This window comes from Salvelinus sp. IW2-2015, linkage group LG13 (genome assembly GCF_002910315.2).
Source record: "Salvelinus sp. IW2-2015 linkage group LG13, ASM291031v2, whole genome shotgun sequence".
Taxonomy (NCBI): Eukaryota; Metazoa; Chordata; class Actinopteri; order Salmoniformes; family Salmonidae; genus Salvelinus; species Salvelinus sp. IW2-2015.
This window is the reverse complement of record NC_036853.1, coordinates 17063696-17083709: the sequence shown is the minus strand read 5'-3', so window position 1 is coordinate 17083709 and position 20014 is coordinate 17063696. Positions and strand designations below refer to the sequence as shown.

Below are 20014 nucleotides of genomic sequence, written 5' to 3'. Positions count from 1 at the left end.
GCCAGTTTAGGCCTATTTCAGATGTCTAGCCAACAACACTTCTTTAGCACATGGGTTATAGTGATGCTGAATTGTAAGGAACTTCAAATACGGTCCCGTGTGGCTCAGTTGGTAGAGCATGGCGCTTGCAACGCCAGGGTTGTGGGTTCCTTCCCCACGGGGGGACCAGGATGAATATGTATGAACTTTCCAATTTGTAAGTCGCTCTGGATAAGAGCGTCTGCTAAATGACTTAAATGTAAATGTAATGTAAAATAGAGCCTGGTCGTATTTGGTTCATTTACTATGATGTGTGGTTGTATACACTCCTGTATTAACGCTGCACTGCTATCTTGCCTGACCACAAATCATATTTATCCATATTTCACAAGGCAGTTTACAATTAGTTAACAGTGTGGGGATTAAGGAAAGATTTGACTGTGCAAAACTGCAATCTGGTGCAGTCTTTAGTAGCAGAGGGATCAGTGTTCGCAGCAGCTGAGCAGATGTGCTGCTTCGTCCTGTTTTTCTCTCTCCTATGGGTGGGACGGGGGTTAGTGTATTGGTTTACGAATAAAGATACGGAAAACCAACACCCACCCATGGTTACTACAGTCTGTTTGATTGACTGACTGGATCTCCATAATTGAATGTGTAATATTTGTATCAGTTCATCCTTAAAGAGATAGTTCATTCAAAGWAAGATTATAGTGAAAATAATATTCTCTACATTTTCAATAAACACATAGCTACAATCCTATGGGATTACTATACTGAAGTGAGTGATATTTGGTAATTGATGCTATTCTTATGCYGTGGTGCATGGTCATTAGCTTCACGAGCCAGCCTGTTCTCGCAAGCTTGCATGAATGGTTTGCTACCACAGAATTGGTGTTAACACACAGTGTTAATCAGTCTGGTACAAGGCTGCATGGCTATAGCTAACAAATAACAGATGAATCATAGATGGCAGTCACTCCTGGCCCATATGCTACTTCCAAGATAAGAACAAGATTGACAAATGATGGAATTTGCYTGAACAATCCCTAGGGCATTGCTTTGCCTGTCTGACGCACCTTTCCCTGTGTGAAGGAAACACTAATCATGGTCCCTCKTCTTCTCTCCTGGCTCCTAAGTGGMGAGCCATAGCTACTGTACCGCCTTCCTACTGCTGAGTTGTTGCTCGTTTTCTTCTTCAGTCAGAAGACACGTCTCCTCTAACTGTATCTGCTATTTGCTTTATAATGAGAAAGTTCATGTAAACATTAAAGAGAAATACAGCACTTTAATCCAAAGACAATTCAGCTTTATTTCCTCGTATAGTTTTTACTGTACACAGTTCATACCATCGCACAGAAGGCTTATATGAATAGATTCAGTGCTCTCTGTTTCATCTTTTTCAAAGACACATGGAAATAAATAGAGCTCATGAAATAAGACTGTCAACACCTTTTGAAACTGTACAAAATGTACAACAATTAAGAAGCAAAGTTCTGAGGCAACATAGATTGAAAAAAATGATATTGGTGTGTGTGTACATTTACATGTGTTGTTTTACTGTTTATTGATTTGCTTTCTGGTTGGCATAATGTATGCTCTTTTCAGCTGGTTCCACATTTGGCAATTGACACAAAAATAAATATAAATMAACAGACATTGAGATTTTTTTACAGGAATTGTTCCATCAGCATCTRATTTTGTTACCTCAGTTTATGTCATGGTATCTTAGATCATTTATTTTTTCTCAAAGAGGTGCCTCCTTGTACAGTTACTCTAGTGGTCTTTAGACACTACATGAAAGCCTTGAAACCAACACCATCAGACAAGACAGATTTTGTAAAAAAACAACAACTCTCATCTCACCCAGTGGGGTGTCATGTAAGATGCACGACACGACAGCATATTCCGATACCATGACAATCAGGCCATCAGCTGCTTTACAGTGGCTCTAAGTATTACGTTTGATAATCCCTTTTGCTTGTGTTTACTTTGAGGAGTGATGCTACAGCTGTTGACAGTGAAGAGCAGCTCCTAAGCAGGATCAGTACTGGCTTTTCAGCATTAACAGTGAATGATCCTCAGTCAAGATTAGGTTGGTGTGTGTTTTTTTTAGYTAAATAAATATACTGTATTAATGAAACATTTAGTAAAACCATTATTCTGTTCCTGTATCTGTCATAATGAGATAGGAATCCCCATGTTGTCAGCTGCACCAATAAAAGAGGATATCAAATGTGAATTCCCACATTCTTGTTGAATTMACTTTGCACTTCTCTCTACCCTACTGTCATTTGATGACCATGACTTCTAGCAGAGAGCCTATCCACTATTAGCAGAGAGCATATCCTGGGAGTATGGACAACAGAGAAATAAATACTGACAAAATCCCAGGACTAGAGATCATTCACAGACGAGAACAAGTCAAGCACCTACATTACAGAAGAGAATGGGTTTTTAGCAAGCAACTTCCCCCTCTCAACTACCCCATTTTGCACACAGAAGAATCTGTGGCTCCCACACTGTACAGACAGCTGGACCAACATCGAGTAATTCCTAAAAACCCAGTGCTGTTAGTTTCAGAATTACATCAAAAAACTTAGCACGGGAATTGTGATACTGTTTGAAAAAAGTATCTAATATGGAAACACTGCTGGGTTGTATTGTGCATTCATCGCTCTTCTGTTTGTTGCTGTCCATGTACAAAGAGAAGTGTAAAGTGCATTGCCAATGTAAAATGCTTTTCAACAGTGATCCTCCTCATTCAGAAGCATGCAGGAAGCTTCTTTTTTAGGGATTCCATTTAGATTGTGGCCCTACAGCATGAAACTCACAGAGAATCTCACTGTTGATAGGAGTGGGAGGCCATTCCTTCTCTTGCTAGAACAAAAGCGGCACCTGCTGCGTGCTGACCCGGTAGTGAATAACCTACCGTTTCTACTTGTAGAATCGCAATGCTCGTCAATGGCCAATAACTTGACTTTGAGCCAATCAGAGTGCACGAAACACATGTGGGGGAGTCCCCCCCCCAAAAAAAGAATAAATAGGTCATTTTCTCCGTACATCCACGGATGAGCCAGTCACACTTCATATGCAATGTAAGCTATGGGACGGTAGCTAGCTAAGTGCATAGACGCAATGCGCACAACACTAAATACTTCCTCTAAGCTAGCTAACCACTGTACATTGCTGATAGCTGTTTGGGCTTGGCTCAGGGTTTAATGACCAACACCATRCCAATGCACAAACTCATGCTGGAAATTTCAAATCCATTTTTTTCAAAGAATGAAAGAAAATCCATCCATAAAAAAAGTAGAATACAGTGTAAATTCAACATTCAGTAGTGTTTCGTCCTTCCGTTCTGCTCTGTGTGGCGCCACTGCTCTGCTCTGGTCAGTGGTGGGTCTCCATACTTCCTTTACTCTGTTGTGGTGGGAGGGTAGCTGACGTGTAGTGTCTACCACTTCCACATCCATTATTGGACAACAAACGATATCAATTTCAGGGAAATAGAAATGTAAAAAGCCTGCTTCGTCTGTCTCTGTTCCCCAGTCAGTCTGCTGTGTTCATGGTGGAGCTCAGAACTGGGAGTGGTCCATCTCGTCCAACCATGAGGCAGGGCTGGTGGGGAAGTCTGGGTAGCCCGTGCTGCTCCCTGTGGAGAGGTCAGAGGTGGGGCCTCCTGCCATGGCCCTGAGAGCCTGTCCCACGCCACCCTGCCCCCCCTGGATCATGATGCTGTCCATGGTGAAGCCCAGGTTGTTGAGCAGCGGGGTGTGGCCGGACAGCGAGGCGATGGACGACGGCGACTGGGGGAGGCCGTAGGGACTGCCCGGCCGAATGTCATGATAGGGTTGTCCAGCAGCGTCCAGAGAGAAGCCTCCGTTCAACAAGCCTCCGTTGGCCACGTCGCCCACACTCCCATATAGACCGTTGGTGTGGCCCAGGTCTGACAGGATCTGGTCGTCTGGTGGAAGAGAGGAGGGAGTTAGCTACTATCAATTAGCCACACAGTGGTGTTTTAACACTTCTATGGAGTTGTCATCAACTATATCAACATTATACAGCTGTTATCTTTAAATAGAATTAAGTGCCTTTATGAAACCATTTTATTGAGGCAACAATCTGGATTTCATCTTGGTAAATGGCATAGGTGTGTAGTACTTAATAGTGTTCCCCCAGCGCTTAGTAAGAGACGAAAGAGTCATGATGTACCTTAAGCTCAAACAAAGGGGGTCTGTTCATGCAATACAAAATATTTGTCTCCGACAGTCCCTCCAGTGCTGTTTCAATAACAAGAATGCCCCAGAGCACTTTCCCTCTAATTGACTAAAAGCTTCACCTACTTTATAGAGTTTCTGCTACGGTGTTTTCATTTCTCGTAAAAACCGGCCTCCTTTTAAAAGTGGCTTGAGACTTTTATGAGTCCCCAAAACGGGCTCACAAACATCAAATAACCATAAAAACATGGGGATGTGTAAAATGTAATTTGCATGGCCAAAGCTTCTCTTTTCATGTAGGCTTCATGGAGATATGTGAAAAGGAAGACAAGAAGAGGAGGAGGAGTTGAGGAAGAGGGAGAGAGAGAGATGAAAGAGGTTTGGGGTTGGGTTAGCCATACTGACCTCTGAAGCTGAGCTCACTGTCGCTCAGTCCCGCATCGTCTGCTGAACTCTCCTTCTCCACTTTGTTGCCCCCTCGGTTACGTTTGACGCTTTTGTAAAACTGACCCCAGCGGTGCCGCCCTGCGTCCTTCTTCAGACGCTTCTCTTTTGCACGACGATTCTGAAACCACACCTGCCATTGGGGGATGAGAGACATTTCTCAGTAAATACAGAAGAGAGGTTTTACTCTTCTAATTTGTGTTCATATCTACATATTATCACTAGGATGTTCTCTTAAACTAGTCCAAACTAGAAAACTGCTCCGCTTGGTAATAGAGATCCTGTTGTGAGGCACACACCTGCACTACTCTCATGTCCAGCCCCGTCTCTGAGGAGAGCTGCTCGCGGACGTGGCGCGCTGGCTTGGGAGAGTTCTTGTAGGCGATTTTAAGGGTCTCCAGCTGTTTGGCTGTGATGGTGGTTCGTGGTCGCTTTGCACCTGCCTCTGAATCATCTGAGAAAGACATGCAAGGATTATAGAATAGCCTTTAGATATTTAGCTATATTTGTGACTAACATTTTTTATTGTAATTAACCCGTGGGTTTTTGATTTTTTATATCGACTAGTAAATACAGGTGAAGAACTTGCTTGAATGGACTGAGGTGCCATGTATGGCAAGTTGATACCCTTCTGAAACTGTCCCACTCTAGCTGTAAGGGACATAAACCTCCCAGGAGAATTCCAGAAGAAGGGAGTTATTGGTGGCCCACCGTAAAAGTGCATTGCATCACTTAAGATAAACAATCAGTAGGCCATGTAAATCTCCATAAATACACAGGCAGAGCTTTCAAAATCAGATCCATAAAAGGTCACAGAAACTGGAGATTTAATGACCAGGCAGGACACTGAGAGACACTGGGACCACATCTGGCTGGGTTTATGATGATTCTGTCTCTTCACTATCCCCTTGTCTCTTGTGATCTCTCAATTCTTCAGTATTATTGTACATAAAGGAGTTAATGCAGGCTGGTCTCATAGACTTGACGTAACATAGTGAATTAAAATACGGGACACTCAAATTAGTATGATATGTTATGTTTGGTATGGTTATATAAGACAGAAGGTTACTTAAGGCAAAAATGAAAGGAGGGTGATTGTTCGTTCAAGGTGAATGGGTAGGCGTATGACCGAACGTCTAGCAACCCAAAGGATGTGTTTTCAAATCTTATCACAGACAACTTTGCAACTACTTACTACTTTTTAGCTACACCTAGCATAGCTAACGTTAGCCACCTAGCTAATGTTAGCGTTAGCCAACTAACCACCTAGCTAACATTAGCGTTAGCCACCCAACCACCCAACTAACGTTAGCATTAGCCATCTAACCACTCCACTAACGTTTTGAATTGGCAACATATCATACGTATTGCAAATTCCTAACATATTGTACAAATTGCAATTCGTAACATATCATACGAATTGTAATTTGTAACATATCATACAAATCGTATAACGTGAACGTCTAGCAACCCAAAGGTTATGTGTTCGAATCTCATCATGGACAACTTTAGTCTTTTAGCTAATTATTAACTTTGCAACTACTTTTTAGCTACTTTGCAACTACTTAGCATGTTAGCTAACACGTCCCCTAACCCTAGCCTTAACCATTTAACCTAACTTCTAACCCTAACCTTAACCCCTAATCCATAGCCTAGCTAACATTAGCAACCTAGCTAACATTAGCGTTAGCCACCTAGCTAATGTTAGCCACAACAAATTGGAATTCATAACATATCAAAGGTATGGCAACTGTGTAACATATTGTACGAATTGTAATACGTAACATATCATACAAATTGTAATTCATAACATACCATACAAATTGTAATTCGTAACATATCATTCGAAATGGATGATGAAAATCTACAAATTAATACATACCATACCAAAGATAACATATCATACTAATTTGAGTCTCACGGATTTTCGTTGATTATGTTACATCTACCCATGAATCCAGGTTGGTTAACTGCACCTTGCTGTCTGCTGAACTAACTGTCTCCTAATTCCTGCACCTTTCTCCACAGCTCCCCTGCAGAAGCCAGCAGAGATTTAGAGCACCATGCCACACGGGTGAACCAGCTTGAGGCTGCTAGTCTCAAGTCTATTTGGTGAGAATGTTCTAAATATAACAGGTTACCAAGGAGACAAGACTGAATTATTCAGACAAAATATTACTCACACAAAACAGTGGCCAAAGCAATAGGAGGATGACACAGTCAGACACCTACCATTCTGTTTGGCCGTCTCGTAGTCCTCCTTGCACACCAGCCTGCCATCTTCCATGAGGTAGAACTCATCCCCAGTGGCCAGCTGCCGGCTGCACATGACACAGGCGAAGCAGTGCAGGTGGTACACAAAGTCCTGGGCCTTCCGCACCACCTGGGTCGGCGGTATCCCCTGTTGGCATGACGCACACTTTGTTCCAAACCGCCTGCAAGTAAACACACACACATACACACCTGCCGTCAGATACTCAAACCCCACCCAGAGCAGGTAGATCCAGCCCTAGTCAGTTCAGACAGAGGCAGATGATAACAAAGAAGGTCTATAACATAGTTAAGACATAGCATGCATAGTTTTCGCCTCTATTTACACTAATAATAGTATTAATAGCTGTATAAGTTGTAGAGGGGGAAAGCATCAGTGGTGGAATGCATTTGTGTTGGTGGTAGGCTGGTCCTCAGGATGACAAATGGCCTGGATCAATGTAGTGGTATAGTGGGGGCTGAGAGATCCAATAGAGAGAGCTCTGAGTAAACACACTGAAGAGAACCAATAAAGCACTGACTCAGGAGGGGCTGTAAATCACACAGCCTATACAGAGAAATAAACCCTTCCTTCAGACCAAGGTGAAGTTTCTTCATCACTGCTGGGAATCCAGCACTATGCTCCAGTTCCAAGCCCCGCCTCAGCCCCATCCTCATCCTCCCTTTCCTCTTCCTCTCTCCCGTCCCTCTAGTGCACAGCACCACTGCAGTTTTAACATTTTAAAAAATCCCCCCTATTGTCCCCAGGGCCGCCTAATAAAGTTAGCCTCCACTCTCTGACTTGCACGCTTTTTAGGTCTCATTGAAGCTTCTGACATTAAAACCTCTCAAACATGATTTAGTAAAAGCCTGTACGGATCCTGTTTTGGATAAAAGTCAAACTTAATTTTCTTCTTTAATGCCTCAGAAATTCAATCGTAAAAAGATGGAAGCAAAAGGGGGAGAAAGAGGGAAGAGAAGAAAATCAAAGTTGCTGTTTTGTGTGTCCAGCTAGGGTTGGTAGAGCAGTAATAAATTGAATTTGTATAGAGTGTCTTTGGAGTTGAAAGTTTGAGTGTTATGTGTTCTGTCTTATCCAACATAAGTATTCAACATGGACAGAAAGGCAGGAGGATGTTGTAGGATGCTGAGCTTGGTTTARCTCATTGTGTTGGTCATGTCACTAAGTCTTGACACAAGCCTTTTCTCTAACATTATGAAAGTTAACTATGCAAAGAGGAAAGTCCTCACTGGCCAGGGGCATAGGCACAGGTGTGCCTGGGTGGGCGCATGCCACCCACTGTGGAGCCAAGCCCACCCAATCCGATTGTCAGTGTTCCAAACAGGACATTATTTGTCTTTTTACCTAAGCGCAGTACTTGACTTGGGCAGGAGCTCACTGGAACTGAGTATAATAAAAAAAACAATTGAGGAGTTCCGTGCAGGAATAAATATAAATGGTACCGGGACCCAAAATGAGTACCGGCACCTATTTAAATCCAGGTCAAGCACTGGCCTAAACATACATACGCCATCAGATGAAATTCATAGTACGCAGTACGGGGTGGGAAAACGAAAGGGATATATAGACAATAATAATAATACATTTTATTTGGCAGGTGCCTTCAGGACACTCAAGGACATCTTACATAAAATCTAGTGCTATGCGTAAAATACATTTTATTTAGACCTATGTAATTAATTTGAATTATGCTTGATTATTTACCTGAAAAAAAACGAATAAAAAACGAATAAAACAAATAATAATTCAAAATAATGGGGGGTTCTGGCACGTGTCATTTCGCACTGATACCATGTGAAGTAAACAGTAGCTATCGCTGTGTAGGCTAGGATACACTGTGTAGGCTCTCACCGCAGGCTACTCACCGTTAGCTAGCTAGCTAAGACTCAAGTAAAATGGCCAAACAAAGCTACAAAATGTTCAAGAGACCGTGTATAGAAGAGGATGTTGAAGCATTTGACAAGTTATTTGATATCAGTGTTTTCGCAATGAAGGGCCTCCAGTCCCCCTCTATATCAGTCATTGATTGCATTGATCTAATCGAGGGCTTTAAAGACAGTTTCAGTACATTCAGAGACAATGATCAACATTACAACACTGTTTTTATTCAACACTTTTAGAAATCATGAAAAACGCTTCTCCACTTCGACTCGCACTCTCTCCCACCCTCCGATGAGACGTCACCATCAGTCCAGTGAAATAAAAAAACGAGTTATTTCAATTTATGCTCCGGTGTACCTCGCAAGTAATTGGCTACAACAACTGACCCATTGCCAGTGTTATCATGTAGCCTAGCTTGAGACTCGAGTTCTGAAATATAAGGGACTACGTTATTTATAATAAGGGGTAGGACTACATTGAGAAAAACGGACCTCTCTTATTATATATGAAAATAGACAAATGCATGAAGCAATAGTTATTTCCAGTCATTTTTAGGAATTTAATTGAATTGGAAGTAGAACTTTACCCTGTTTTCCCCGCCCATGCACTATAGTTAGGCCCTATAGGCTATTGATAATGTAATTGATATCACACAATCTATTGTAGGAGCACTTGATCTCCCGTACCCAGCAGAGAATTGCACTCGGCTTGCATTTTGAATCATAAAGTGATCTCGACAAAGAAAAGGTTGGAGACATCTCTATAAGCTGTGGATGCCCATTGTGAATATTACTGTTATATCAGGGCATTATGTTCTAGTCTCATAGTCTATTAACCTGTCTCTTATACACATCTAGATGTGTATAAGAGACAGACACTATTTGGTTTGTAATGCCAAATCACGTAAGATGGTTTGTTTTGTGCGATCAATTAAAGTTGGGTATAGGATAGGCTAATTTTGATAATTGTATGATGATTTGAGTGATTTCACAAGATTTCACACGTCAAAGCCAGTGCAATCATGTTGGCATTTTATATCTCACTTGAATGTAGGCAATTAAATATAATGCTAGCTTTGCTTAAAAGTACATCACTTTTACATATAATTCCATGAAGCTTGATATAATCAAATGTTCGAAATTCCCATTCAATACGTTTATAAATGAAGAAGTTAAACTCACTTGAAAAAGTCCTCTTTGCAGTACACATTTCCCGCCCGCGAGAAACACTTGTCTGCCAGCAACGCTTGACAATCGGCGCACTTGAGGCACTTGGAGTGCCAGTGGCGGTCCAGCACCTTCAGGATGAACTTGTCGAGGATGTGTTGACTACAGCTCGCACACTGGGGGATTTCTGGAGGGAGAGAGAGATAGAAGACACAGCATGCGTTAAGACAATATCCTGGTCCTGGAATACTGCAAGGAGACAGGTGAGCAGAACATTGCCGAGGCCGGTTTACAAGATCAGAGCCGGGTAAAATTATGTTAATAAATAAATAAATAAAACACTAATGTAATTCCTCATCATTATATTCGACCTCGATAAAAACATAGCCTGACAGAGTAAATTGTGTCATCATGACATTCATTCGACTTAGGTTGAGATTGATCCCATTCCTTTACTCTGCTTTTTTAAATCAAGTGCCTGTGCCAGTGACACAATATTTAGCCTTGAAGTGGACTTGATTGGACCCCACCGATTCGATTTGTATTATCTTAAACCGAGTAATAATGGCATGAATGAAGAAAACTAGGCTATAAGTAGGAGAACTAATAGTGTTAAAAACCATACACCATTATCACCACAATACACCATTAATTATCACCATCAACATTACCAGTAGGCCTAACACCAGAGCAGCGTCACTATTGCTGTGCTAAGATTAGGCTATGCAAAACCAAATAATCAGATGTATTATTATATTTATAAAAATATATAGAGATAAATATTACAATGTGATATAACAATAGATATTATTATTATTATATAGCCTTATTTTTTTCATTTGAGAATATGAAACCTCGGGAAGTAATTTCCCTGCATTGGTAGCTTATGTTTATCATGTGAACAATGGCCAGGTGAAAAGGCATCTCATAAAAAAATAGTATTTTCAATATCTTAGAATAGTGGCAAGAACATAAGGAGATCGAAATTAGAACGGACCCCTCAAACTCATTCAAATTGATGCAATGGGGATAAGCAGCGTTCTGTGCGCAAAATAATTATCCAGGTGATTTTTTTCTGTGCTCGAGCAGTTGAATATTTTCACTGTATCTAAGGTCTGCAATTAGCCTATCCCAAGCTAGTTGTTGTTTTAAATAAATGACACATTAAATCACACTGTCTAATCATTAATCTAATCACACCCATACCAAGCTGTTTAAACGTGCGCTTTAGAGGTCACGAGTAGTAATCCTACATGTGCTTCTTCATTCTGTACTTTAGGCGACATTTTGGAGGAGTACAACTTTTATATTTTTATTTATTGTTTCTGGAAGGCTGCTCAATCAACAACATTCATACATAAGCCGCATACACAAAGAATAGAGGGATACGTTTTACATTACACTTATAAAGGTGTAGGCCTAAGTAAATGAAAAGATCCTGCAAAGCTCAATATCTTTTATTTTACTATTGTGATGTGGCATTATGCCTACCTTCATTTGCATAACAGGTATTTCCCAATCAACTTCACAATCAAATACGATAACTATGGAGTACATGTATTTTCAATACGAGTTAATACAAAACTGAAATTAAAGATAGGTGTATTTTACATCCATATGAAATAATTCCTCTGATTTGTGGTGCTTTTGTTCATTAGATTTTGGCGGCAGTGGTGGTGCTGAAAGGATAGCTCAAAGGCCTCCAGCATGCAGCCAATCTTGGCAGTAGGCCTATTCACGCTCGATGTCTAATAGCCTCTACACCCCCCACCCCCCCACCACCCTCTCTCTCTCTCTCTGCTTGACTTATAAATCACACGATTATACCACTTAAGATCTCGTGTGTGCCTCAAGAGGGGTCCTCAAATCTAATCAAATGTGATCCTATACGCTTCCTTTCCTCTTTTAAGCGGCTGTATTTCGATAGATGCTAATTTCTCACCAGTCTGATAGGGATACTAATTTTGTTTTTTAACAGGACTTAAAAAGTGTTTCATATCAACTAAGTCATGTGCTTATTAGCTACAGCATCGGAATGACTGTACTGTAACACCTTRATATGAAGCCTATAGTATTAGGGAACGAGCTCATAGCCTATGGAGCTCATATGCCTATAGGTGATATGTTTTGTAGATTGCATGACCTACACTTCAAAGCAAGCAGASTGTAAACTCTATTCAGGAAGTAATCTTCTTCTTCTTGGGGCCTTGTGCCAAAAACGGTTTAAGAATAATTACCCTTATTCGTAAGAGCATGCTAACAGCCATATTCATCATGATAATAATGTTTAGATACATAATACTAAAATGTTTTTATTCGTAGAGTAATCCGGTATTAAATCCAGCATGTATGCACCAAGGGGGGTTGAGTGGCAAGATCTTTACCCAATCTTTTAATCTCCCTCGATTTASAAAATTAAAGAGCATACGCCGCCAATATTAAGGCTATTTGTACAGGTTAAACAAATTATTTTTCACAATTCTGCGTTAAYTTTCACTTTGTGCATTATGCATTATGTTTCATTACCTTTATCAATAATGTATGGTAGCCTAAATTAAGGTTGTATTAACTAATACAAGAGACAGTTTTTGACAGTCTCTCTTTTAAATGAGTTGAATGGGTTAACTGTTGTGCACGCTATAAAAAAACTGAATACAATCATGTACTAAATCGTAAGAAATTAGTGTAGATTTTGAACAAAAATAATCATGATATATATATATATATGTTTTGTTTATACTCTCCAGCGCTGAAAGAAGCAATGGCTCGTTTGGATCTGCGATATAAAGGAGTATTTAATTGTGGATTAAGAGCAACATTAGAGGTAAAACCATAATAGGTCCATCTGTACATTTCAGTGGCTCGCACATGAATAATTAGGTCAGGAATTTATCCAATTCCAGTTCTATCTTGATAGCATGATCAGATTATATAGGCCTGGAGATTAACATGACGAAGATAAAGAGCAGATGCGAAGATACGCACTTCTTTGCTTTGATGCTGAGGTAGGCTAGTTATTGCACACACAATATAGTGAAATATTTAATGTTTTTCATGTTTTAAAAGAAATGACGACAAAACCACCTGTTTTAGTAGGCTATAATATCATATATGTGTCAAACAATAATAAGACAGACATAATTGTACAATTATGTAGCCTACAATAGTGCAAAAACACAGCTATAACAGAAACAATAAATCATACATTAACATATATAGCCTGAATCATTCTGATATGACTCAGTAATAGCTGTCAGTCAAACCAGCTGGGTATAGAGAGTAGGTGATGACAACGTCTGATCTCTCGTACGTGGCCAGACTCGTTTGCAAATAAACAGCTGTCTAGCAGGTCTCTGATTGTAAACCAGAGGCAACCCTCTCATACAGCTCGAGGGAATAAAATGCAAAAAGCGCTGGAGGTAGAAAATATAAATATTCCTGTGCTAATAAAAAAATAAAAAACGTTGTGTGTCTATGTCTTGATGTGTAAACTATTATGCACGTCAAAGCCTAGGCCCATGCACATGGGGCTTCTAAAATAGTGTAAAACCTGCACGTACAACTCGTGCAAAGGGCTGGAGTTTGGAAACAACACTGTGAGCAGTTTAAACAATACATACTTGTGATAAAGAATCTCTATCTATACAGCATTCCACAAAATTCCARATGAGGACCAGAAGATCAAACTGAGATGCTACTAATATCCTCACTTCAAAGAATAATATGAAACACAAGTCATGAGTCAGTGGAGTAAGAGTCATAATAATATGAATACATATTAGCCAGTAGAATAATATCACTGTCTTCATTAGCCTGTCTGTCCCTCAACCCAGTGTAATTAACCGCTACATATTTTCTACAACAGTGCCCTGCAGCATTTCAGAGCTCACCTGCCAATGTCCTTATGATATAATCAATAGAAAAGGAAATGGAAAAGCCTTACGTTGCATTGGCACACCGAGTATCTCCGGTAGACCCTTCACAGGACTCTCTGTTGGTAGAACAGCCGCACTTTGCATCATTGTGATCCAAAACCGGGAATAAACACACACATATACACGGTAGGCGGAATCTCCCGTCTATTTAGTGAAAAGGGTAGAATATATCACATAGAAACTGGGTATGGACCCTTCTGTAGATCTAGCTGTCCTGTTAAAGTCCGGTTTGTTTTATTATTCTGGAATATTGTCCTGTGCGTGCCGGATTTCGCTGAGCTCTTTTGGTGTGATCATACAGGCTGCTTGATTCATTCACACTGCAGGGGCAACCGTGACGTCACCCTAGCATGGGCACCAATGGGACCAATGGGATCCTCGGACGAGCCTCAAATGGGCGGAAGAATTCTCCTTGTGAGAACAGGTGAGAAGAAGGAAGAAGTAGTGACGAGACAGAATGCCACCAGAAAGGCGGGACCTTCTTTAGGATAGTAGCAATAAATACAGGCTTGCTTTGCTCGTAGCATTGTCTCTCTGTCAGTATAACTGAAAGGGTAAAACGTTAGTCAATTGAAAATGACAATATGCTTTGATAGACTTTGCTCTAGTCAGGTATGCCAAATCACTCTTCAGAGACGTGAAATGTGACATTGAGCAACATTTAGCCTATAGGCTAACTAGTCTATATAGCTGAATCCATAGCCTACCTGCTCTGATATGAAAGAGATATGAAATTAATCAGTTTCCTCATATTGTCAACGATTTCACAATTAGGCTATCTGTAAATTGCATGTGGGTAAATGCTTTTTTCTGCTCTAAACCTTCAGGCAAAGTAAGTCCTATTTCTTAGGATATGAGTTATTGAATCTGGTTGCCGATAGCATACAAAAACAGCATCGTTGGTGTGTAGGCTAAAACAGCATTTGAATTACATTTTGTTGATTGGACAAAATCACAATATTTGTGTCTGATCTCTATGAATAGGATGTAACCTGACTGTAATGAAGACCTGTTGTCAGAGAGCCTTGACAGGTATTAGAAGTCCAAGCACAATCCTTCTGACAGTGTTCATTTCAATTCCGCGTTTGAGAGACTGCTCTCGGATAAAATATTCCCTCCGGAGAGTTCGTAGTTCAAGCTAGATGAACTCAATCTTCGCTTCCAATTTTCTTCAAGCATAAAATGAAATGCACAGTTTGCTCGGTCTGCGTCCCACGCGTTCAGATAAACAATAGCCTGCAGTCCTATTTCACTCAGGTTGAACGAAATTGTACAAGCAGCCGACCATCTGAATCTCGGAATATCTGAATACAAAATACCTAGCATGTAGGCAGGCTTATGTCTGCTATTACCCTAACCCGTACCACCATTACTAACAACAAGTGTTTACAATAATGATCATGAACATTGAACATTTCTAACATTAAAATAATATATTTAGCCTATTAATCATAATATAATTAAGCAATTACAATAATAATAACAACAATAATATGAATAATAATAGCCTATAAAATCAACATAATTTTGATAATGAACACAATAACTGTAGAATATTTTGTCCCGATACAACAATTACATAAGATTATAACAGACATTTGGGGCATAAGGAATATATGTTTGTTTTCTATTCACCTTGCGTCCACCATAGCCTGTGTCATTTCGAGTGAATCGGAATGAAACTGACAACGTTATATCTAACTAAATTACTGCCATCGTTATCTCGTTACTTGGTGGATATTCACTTCAAATGGACTAAGATACCCCTCTCAAAAACATGCTTTAACCATTAACCACCTTTGGGGTTTATCTAAAATCAACTAAAACATCCATCTTTATTGGATTTAAACACACTTACAATTTCTGGATATAAAGGCAGTCAATTCCAAAGGGTATTGTGTCGGCTTATACAGCTATTGTTGGTAAACTTAACACTATCCTGCCCCTAAAGGTACACGAACAGTCACGTGTTTCTACATACCTGTCTCTGATATTTTCTTTGGTTTTCTGTTTTTGTACAACTACAAACTCGTTTTCGCAGCTGTAAAAAAATAATACTAGCCTACTACCCACATGACTCAACCCAGTTGGCCTATCACTTGCAGACTGACAATATAGGCCCACTAGGTTAAAGGTGAACCAATGTCTAAAAAAGAGAATATATTCTGTTACATTTGCATAATGGTGATATGATATTTCAGCTAAAGCTATAGGATYTTTAAAACTTAGTGGATGATTCCATTGTTTCACATTGTAATGCTATATGGCCTACAAACCACATACGCCGTTGTGTGTTAAACGTTTGAAATGTAGTTTAGTCAAATGAAAACACTCATCAAATTGATTAAATGGGAGCAGCAGGGATATTCTGGGAATAGGCTACACCCCACACCAGCCCCACAAGCGCTAAACCCGTCTTTATGCCAGGTGTCCCAGTTATACCCACCCCCTTCATCCCTCCATCCTCTCACCCAGGCCGGTGTGGCAAGGGAATCATCCCGTCGAACACTTTCATTTTCATTACACTTTTCCCCCCAAGATTATTCAATTACTCTGATTGTCGAGTGCATCGAAAACATGCATTTGAATTTTAAATACAGTGTGTAGAAAATGTTTTTACTTAGACTGTCAACATTAGGTCATACAATTAGATTAATTGATGGATGTAAGCCTACAGTGGATACATGCACATTTGATAGAAACTGAGGGACACAATTAGGATGTTATTTATTTTATTCAAATACATTACCTAGTAAKGAAAGTAAAAATAGCCATAAAAAAAATTAAGCAGATCAACATTTCTCAAGTGAAGTATAACTATTGAAATAGTATAAACTGTGGAATTTGCGTAAACGAGTGGTTGATCCCCTGCTAGAACGTAGCCTACAAATAAAATGAGTAAGCAGGAAGCTATAACTCAAGTAAATGGCGATTTTTCTGCCACCGCTGTTGACCCAGTCACCTCTAATTAGATATAATATTTCAGTGTACGAGTTCACTGACATCTGCGATTCACAAATCCATCTTATAGGTAAAGCACAAGGACCAAGGGGTCTCAGAATACAACCATTAATTCTCACCACTGGACCGCTATTGTTCATAGGCTAACCAGGCCTTCCCCAATACCTTCTTGTAGATGTTCAACGTTTGCACCCAAAAGGCTAGCTAGCCATCATGATTACCTTTAACGAATTTAAGCGTCATCGATGCTTATTATTAAAACCAAGACACACTAAGGGAAGTSGTTGGGTGATTTACAAGAAGAACAAATAACTTGAGGATCTAGGCTATTATCTTACTTGAAATACAGTTGATAGTTGTGGGTCACTAACCAGGTTTCCATCCAACCATTTCATGCGGATGAATTACCTGACGCATAAAACAAGAACAGGCTGAACCTAACCTAAATACACCGTAGATGTATATAAACCCTGGATTGCTGTTACTATGTATWGACCATTGAGAGGCGTTGAAGCCAATGGTCGGCCATATTGGGACTCCCGAGTAGGAGCAGTCCTCCATAGGAACGAATGGAATTATACAGTATTCCAATTAAATGTTTCAAGAAAAAAATAACCTATATTTAAGTATTTTTGTTGTTGTAGTGGGAACAGTAACATTAGTACTGTCTAAAAAAAATATTTAAGGGAAATGTTTTACTATATTATTTAATTGAATTTTTTTAATGTTTAGCTCACATAATATAATTTTAAAGTATGCATTAAGGTGTCTGTAATATAATAAACGTGTCAAAACGTAGATGTAGACATTTATAAATGCATTTCTATTGATTGAAACATATTTTGTGAGGAGGAGTACCAAGATGGCTGCGTGATGCCTTCATTACTGCTCCCCCTGTTTGTCATCCAGGGGTTATACACATCATTGAACGCACACATGGTTGAGAGAGCAGAACTGTACAGATTAGGCTATATCATCACTATAACCATCACTATAGGCAGCCAATATGCACACGAAAACAGTAAATTGTGATTGGGAAAAACATGATTCAAAATATAAATAGAAAATCCAATGGTCTATCTAAGCTCTCTATTGTATCTTCTTCATAAAATAMCAATAATATCCTGGTAAATAATGAGTAATAATCCAAATTCAAGGAGTAATAATATTGAATCTGTTGGATATTGTGGTGAATTTATACTTTTATTTCATTTGTAATTCTGTAATTTAGGCTATTATAGCGATACACATCACTCGTATTGAACCTGGAACAAAGCACTGTGTCTAGGAGAAATCTCAAAATCGCTCACTTCTTCTTATTGAGGTACTTTTGATAAGCCTACGTAGCCTACTTGACACATACACGGAAATCGGAATGAATGGACCAAGTCAAGCCCGAGACCAGAAAATTGCAAGTCCTATTCAAGACCAACAAACTCTCCCTCAACGTGATCAAGACAAAGGAGATGATTGTGGACTATAGGAAAAGGAGGACCGAGCACGCCCCCATTCTCATCGACGGGGCTGTAGTGGAGCAGGTTGAGAGCTTCAAGTTCCTTGGTGTCCACATCACCAACAAACTAACATGGTCCAAGCACACCGAGACGCTTGTGAAGAGGACACGACAAAACCTATTCCCCCTCAGGAGACTGAAAATATTTGGCATGGGTCCTCAGATCCTTAAAAGGTTCAACAGCTGCACCATCGAGCACATCCTGACTGGTTGCATCACTGCCTGGTATGGCAACTGCTCGGCCTCCGACCGCAAAGGACTACAGTACATCACTGGGGCCAAGCTTCCTGCCATCCAGGACCTCTACACCAGGAGGTGTCAGAGGAAGGCCCTAAAAATTGTCAAAGACTCCAGCCACCCTAGTCATAGACTGTTCTCTCTGCTAAGCGCTACCGGAGCGCCAAGTCTAGGTACAAGAGGCTTCTAAACAGCTTCTACCTTCAAGTCATTTAAAAAAAAAGAATACTACCCAAACTATTTGCATTTCCCCCCCTCTTTTACGCTGCTGCTACTCTCTGTTATTATCTATGCATAGACACTTTAATAACTCTACCTACATGTACATATTACCGCAATTACCTCGACTAACCGGTGACTCTGTACTGGTACCCCCTGTATATAGTCTTGCTATTGTTATTTTACTGCTGCTTTTTAATTACTTGTTCCTTTTATTTCTTATTCTTACTCGTATTTTTAAAACTGCATTGTTGGTTGAGGGCTTGTAAGTAAGCATTTCACTGTAAGGTCTAAACCTGTTGTATTCGGTGCATGTGGCTAATAAGATTTGATTTGATTTGATTGTAATTTTGTCAAATCACCACCATAATAAGAGTTCAAAATGTCCAGTATTTCTGTGTTCATATTCAAAACAACATATGGATTCTTTAGACTGAGTGAAAAAATGCATGCTGAGGGAAAATAGAGCCACTCTACAAATTATTACTAACCCAAACACAGTAGGGAAAAATGGGCCTTCTACACCTTCAGAGAAGGGCTAAGGATTTAACAAATAATGATTATAATAATATAATATAATGACAATGATTATTATATTATTATTTTAAAAGATATTCTGATTTAATCTCTTCCGTTTTTGTTGGAAAGGAAAGGGTTAAAACTGAAGAGAAAAAATATATATATGCTGGTCTCTGGGGAGATAAATCTAGCTGGCAAAATCAGCCATTGGCTAGGCCATCAGAAGCTAGATAAAGACATCTGCCATTCAACCTTATTAGGGCACACTTTTGGAGTGACAGTAGAATCGACCAATCACATTTTACCTTAATGAGTGGGACCGTTTTTACAAAAACTAACTGAAACTCCTGCCTTCTTGAAAGCCAACAGATCATTGCGCAATAGCGAGCAGTAGTTTCCCAAGGTCTAGCTAGCTAGCTTTGCTGTCGGCTAGTTTGCAGCAGCTGCATGCAGGAGGTGTTATCAAGAGGTGCTCATTTTTTAGCTTCTCCCTTTTCAATAAAAACTTTCAACAAGTAGTTAAGTTTCAAATTATCATCATATTATCATCATCATCTGGTGAGTGGAACTGTGTTATTTATTGCATAGTGCTTGCTGTTGTTAGCCATCTCTTTGAAAATAACTTGTGTGTGAAACATTGTTGCAATTAAAGTGGAACTGACAGCAATTTA

General features: G+C 39.8%; 1 protein-coding gene across 1 annotated transcript; it reads right to left on the bottom strand.

Annotated features, from left to right (window-relative positions):
- Nucleotides 1-1298: 1298 nt before the first annotated feature.
- On the bottom strand, nt 1299-14178 carry LOC111972305 (LIM/homeobox protein Lhx4-like). The gene is made up of 6 exons (XM_023999291.2): nt 13903-14178; nt 9975-10146; nt 6873-7075; nt 4940-5094; nt 4602-4773; nt 1299-3943 (listed from the first exon to the last, which is right to left on the bottom strand). The coding sequence occupies exons 1-6, from the start codon at nt 13979-13981 to the stop codon at nt 3555-3557; spliced, it is 1170 nt and encodes a 389-aa protein (XP_023855059.1). The 5' UTR covers nt 13982-14178; the 3' UTR covers nt 1299-3554.
- Between the last annotated feature and the right edge of the window lie 5836 nt (nt 14179-20014).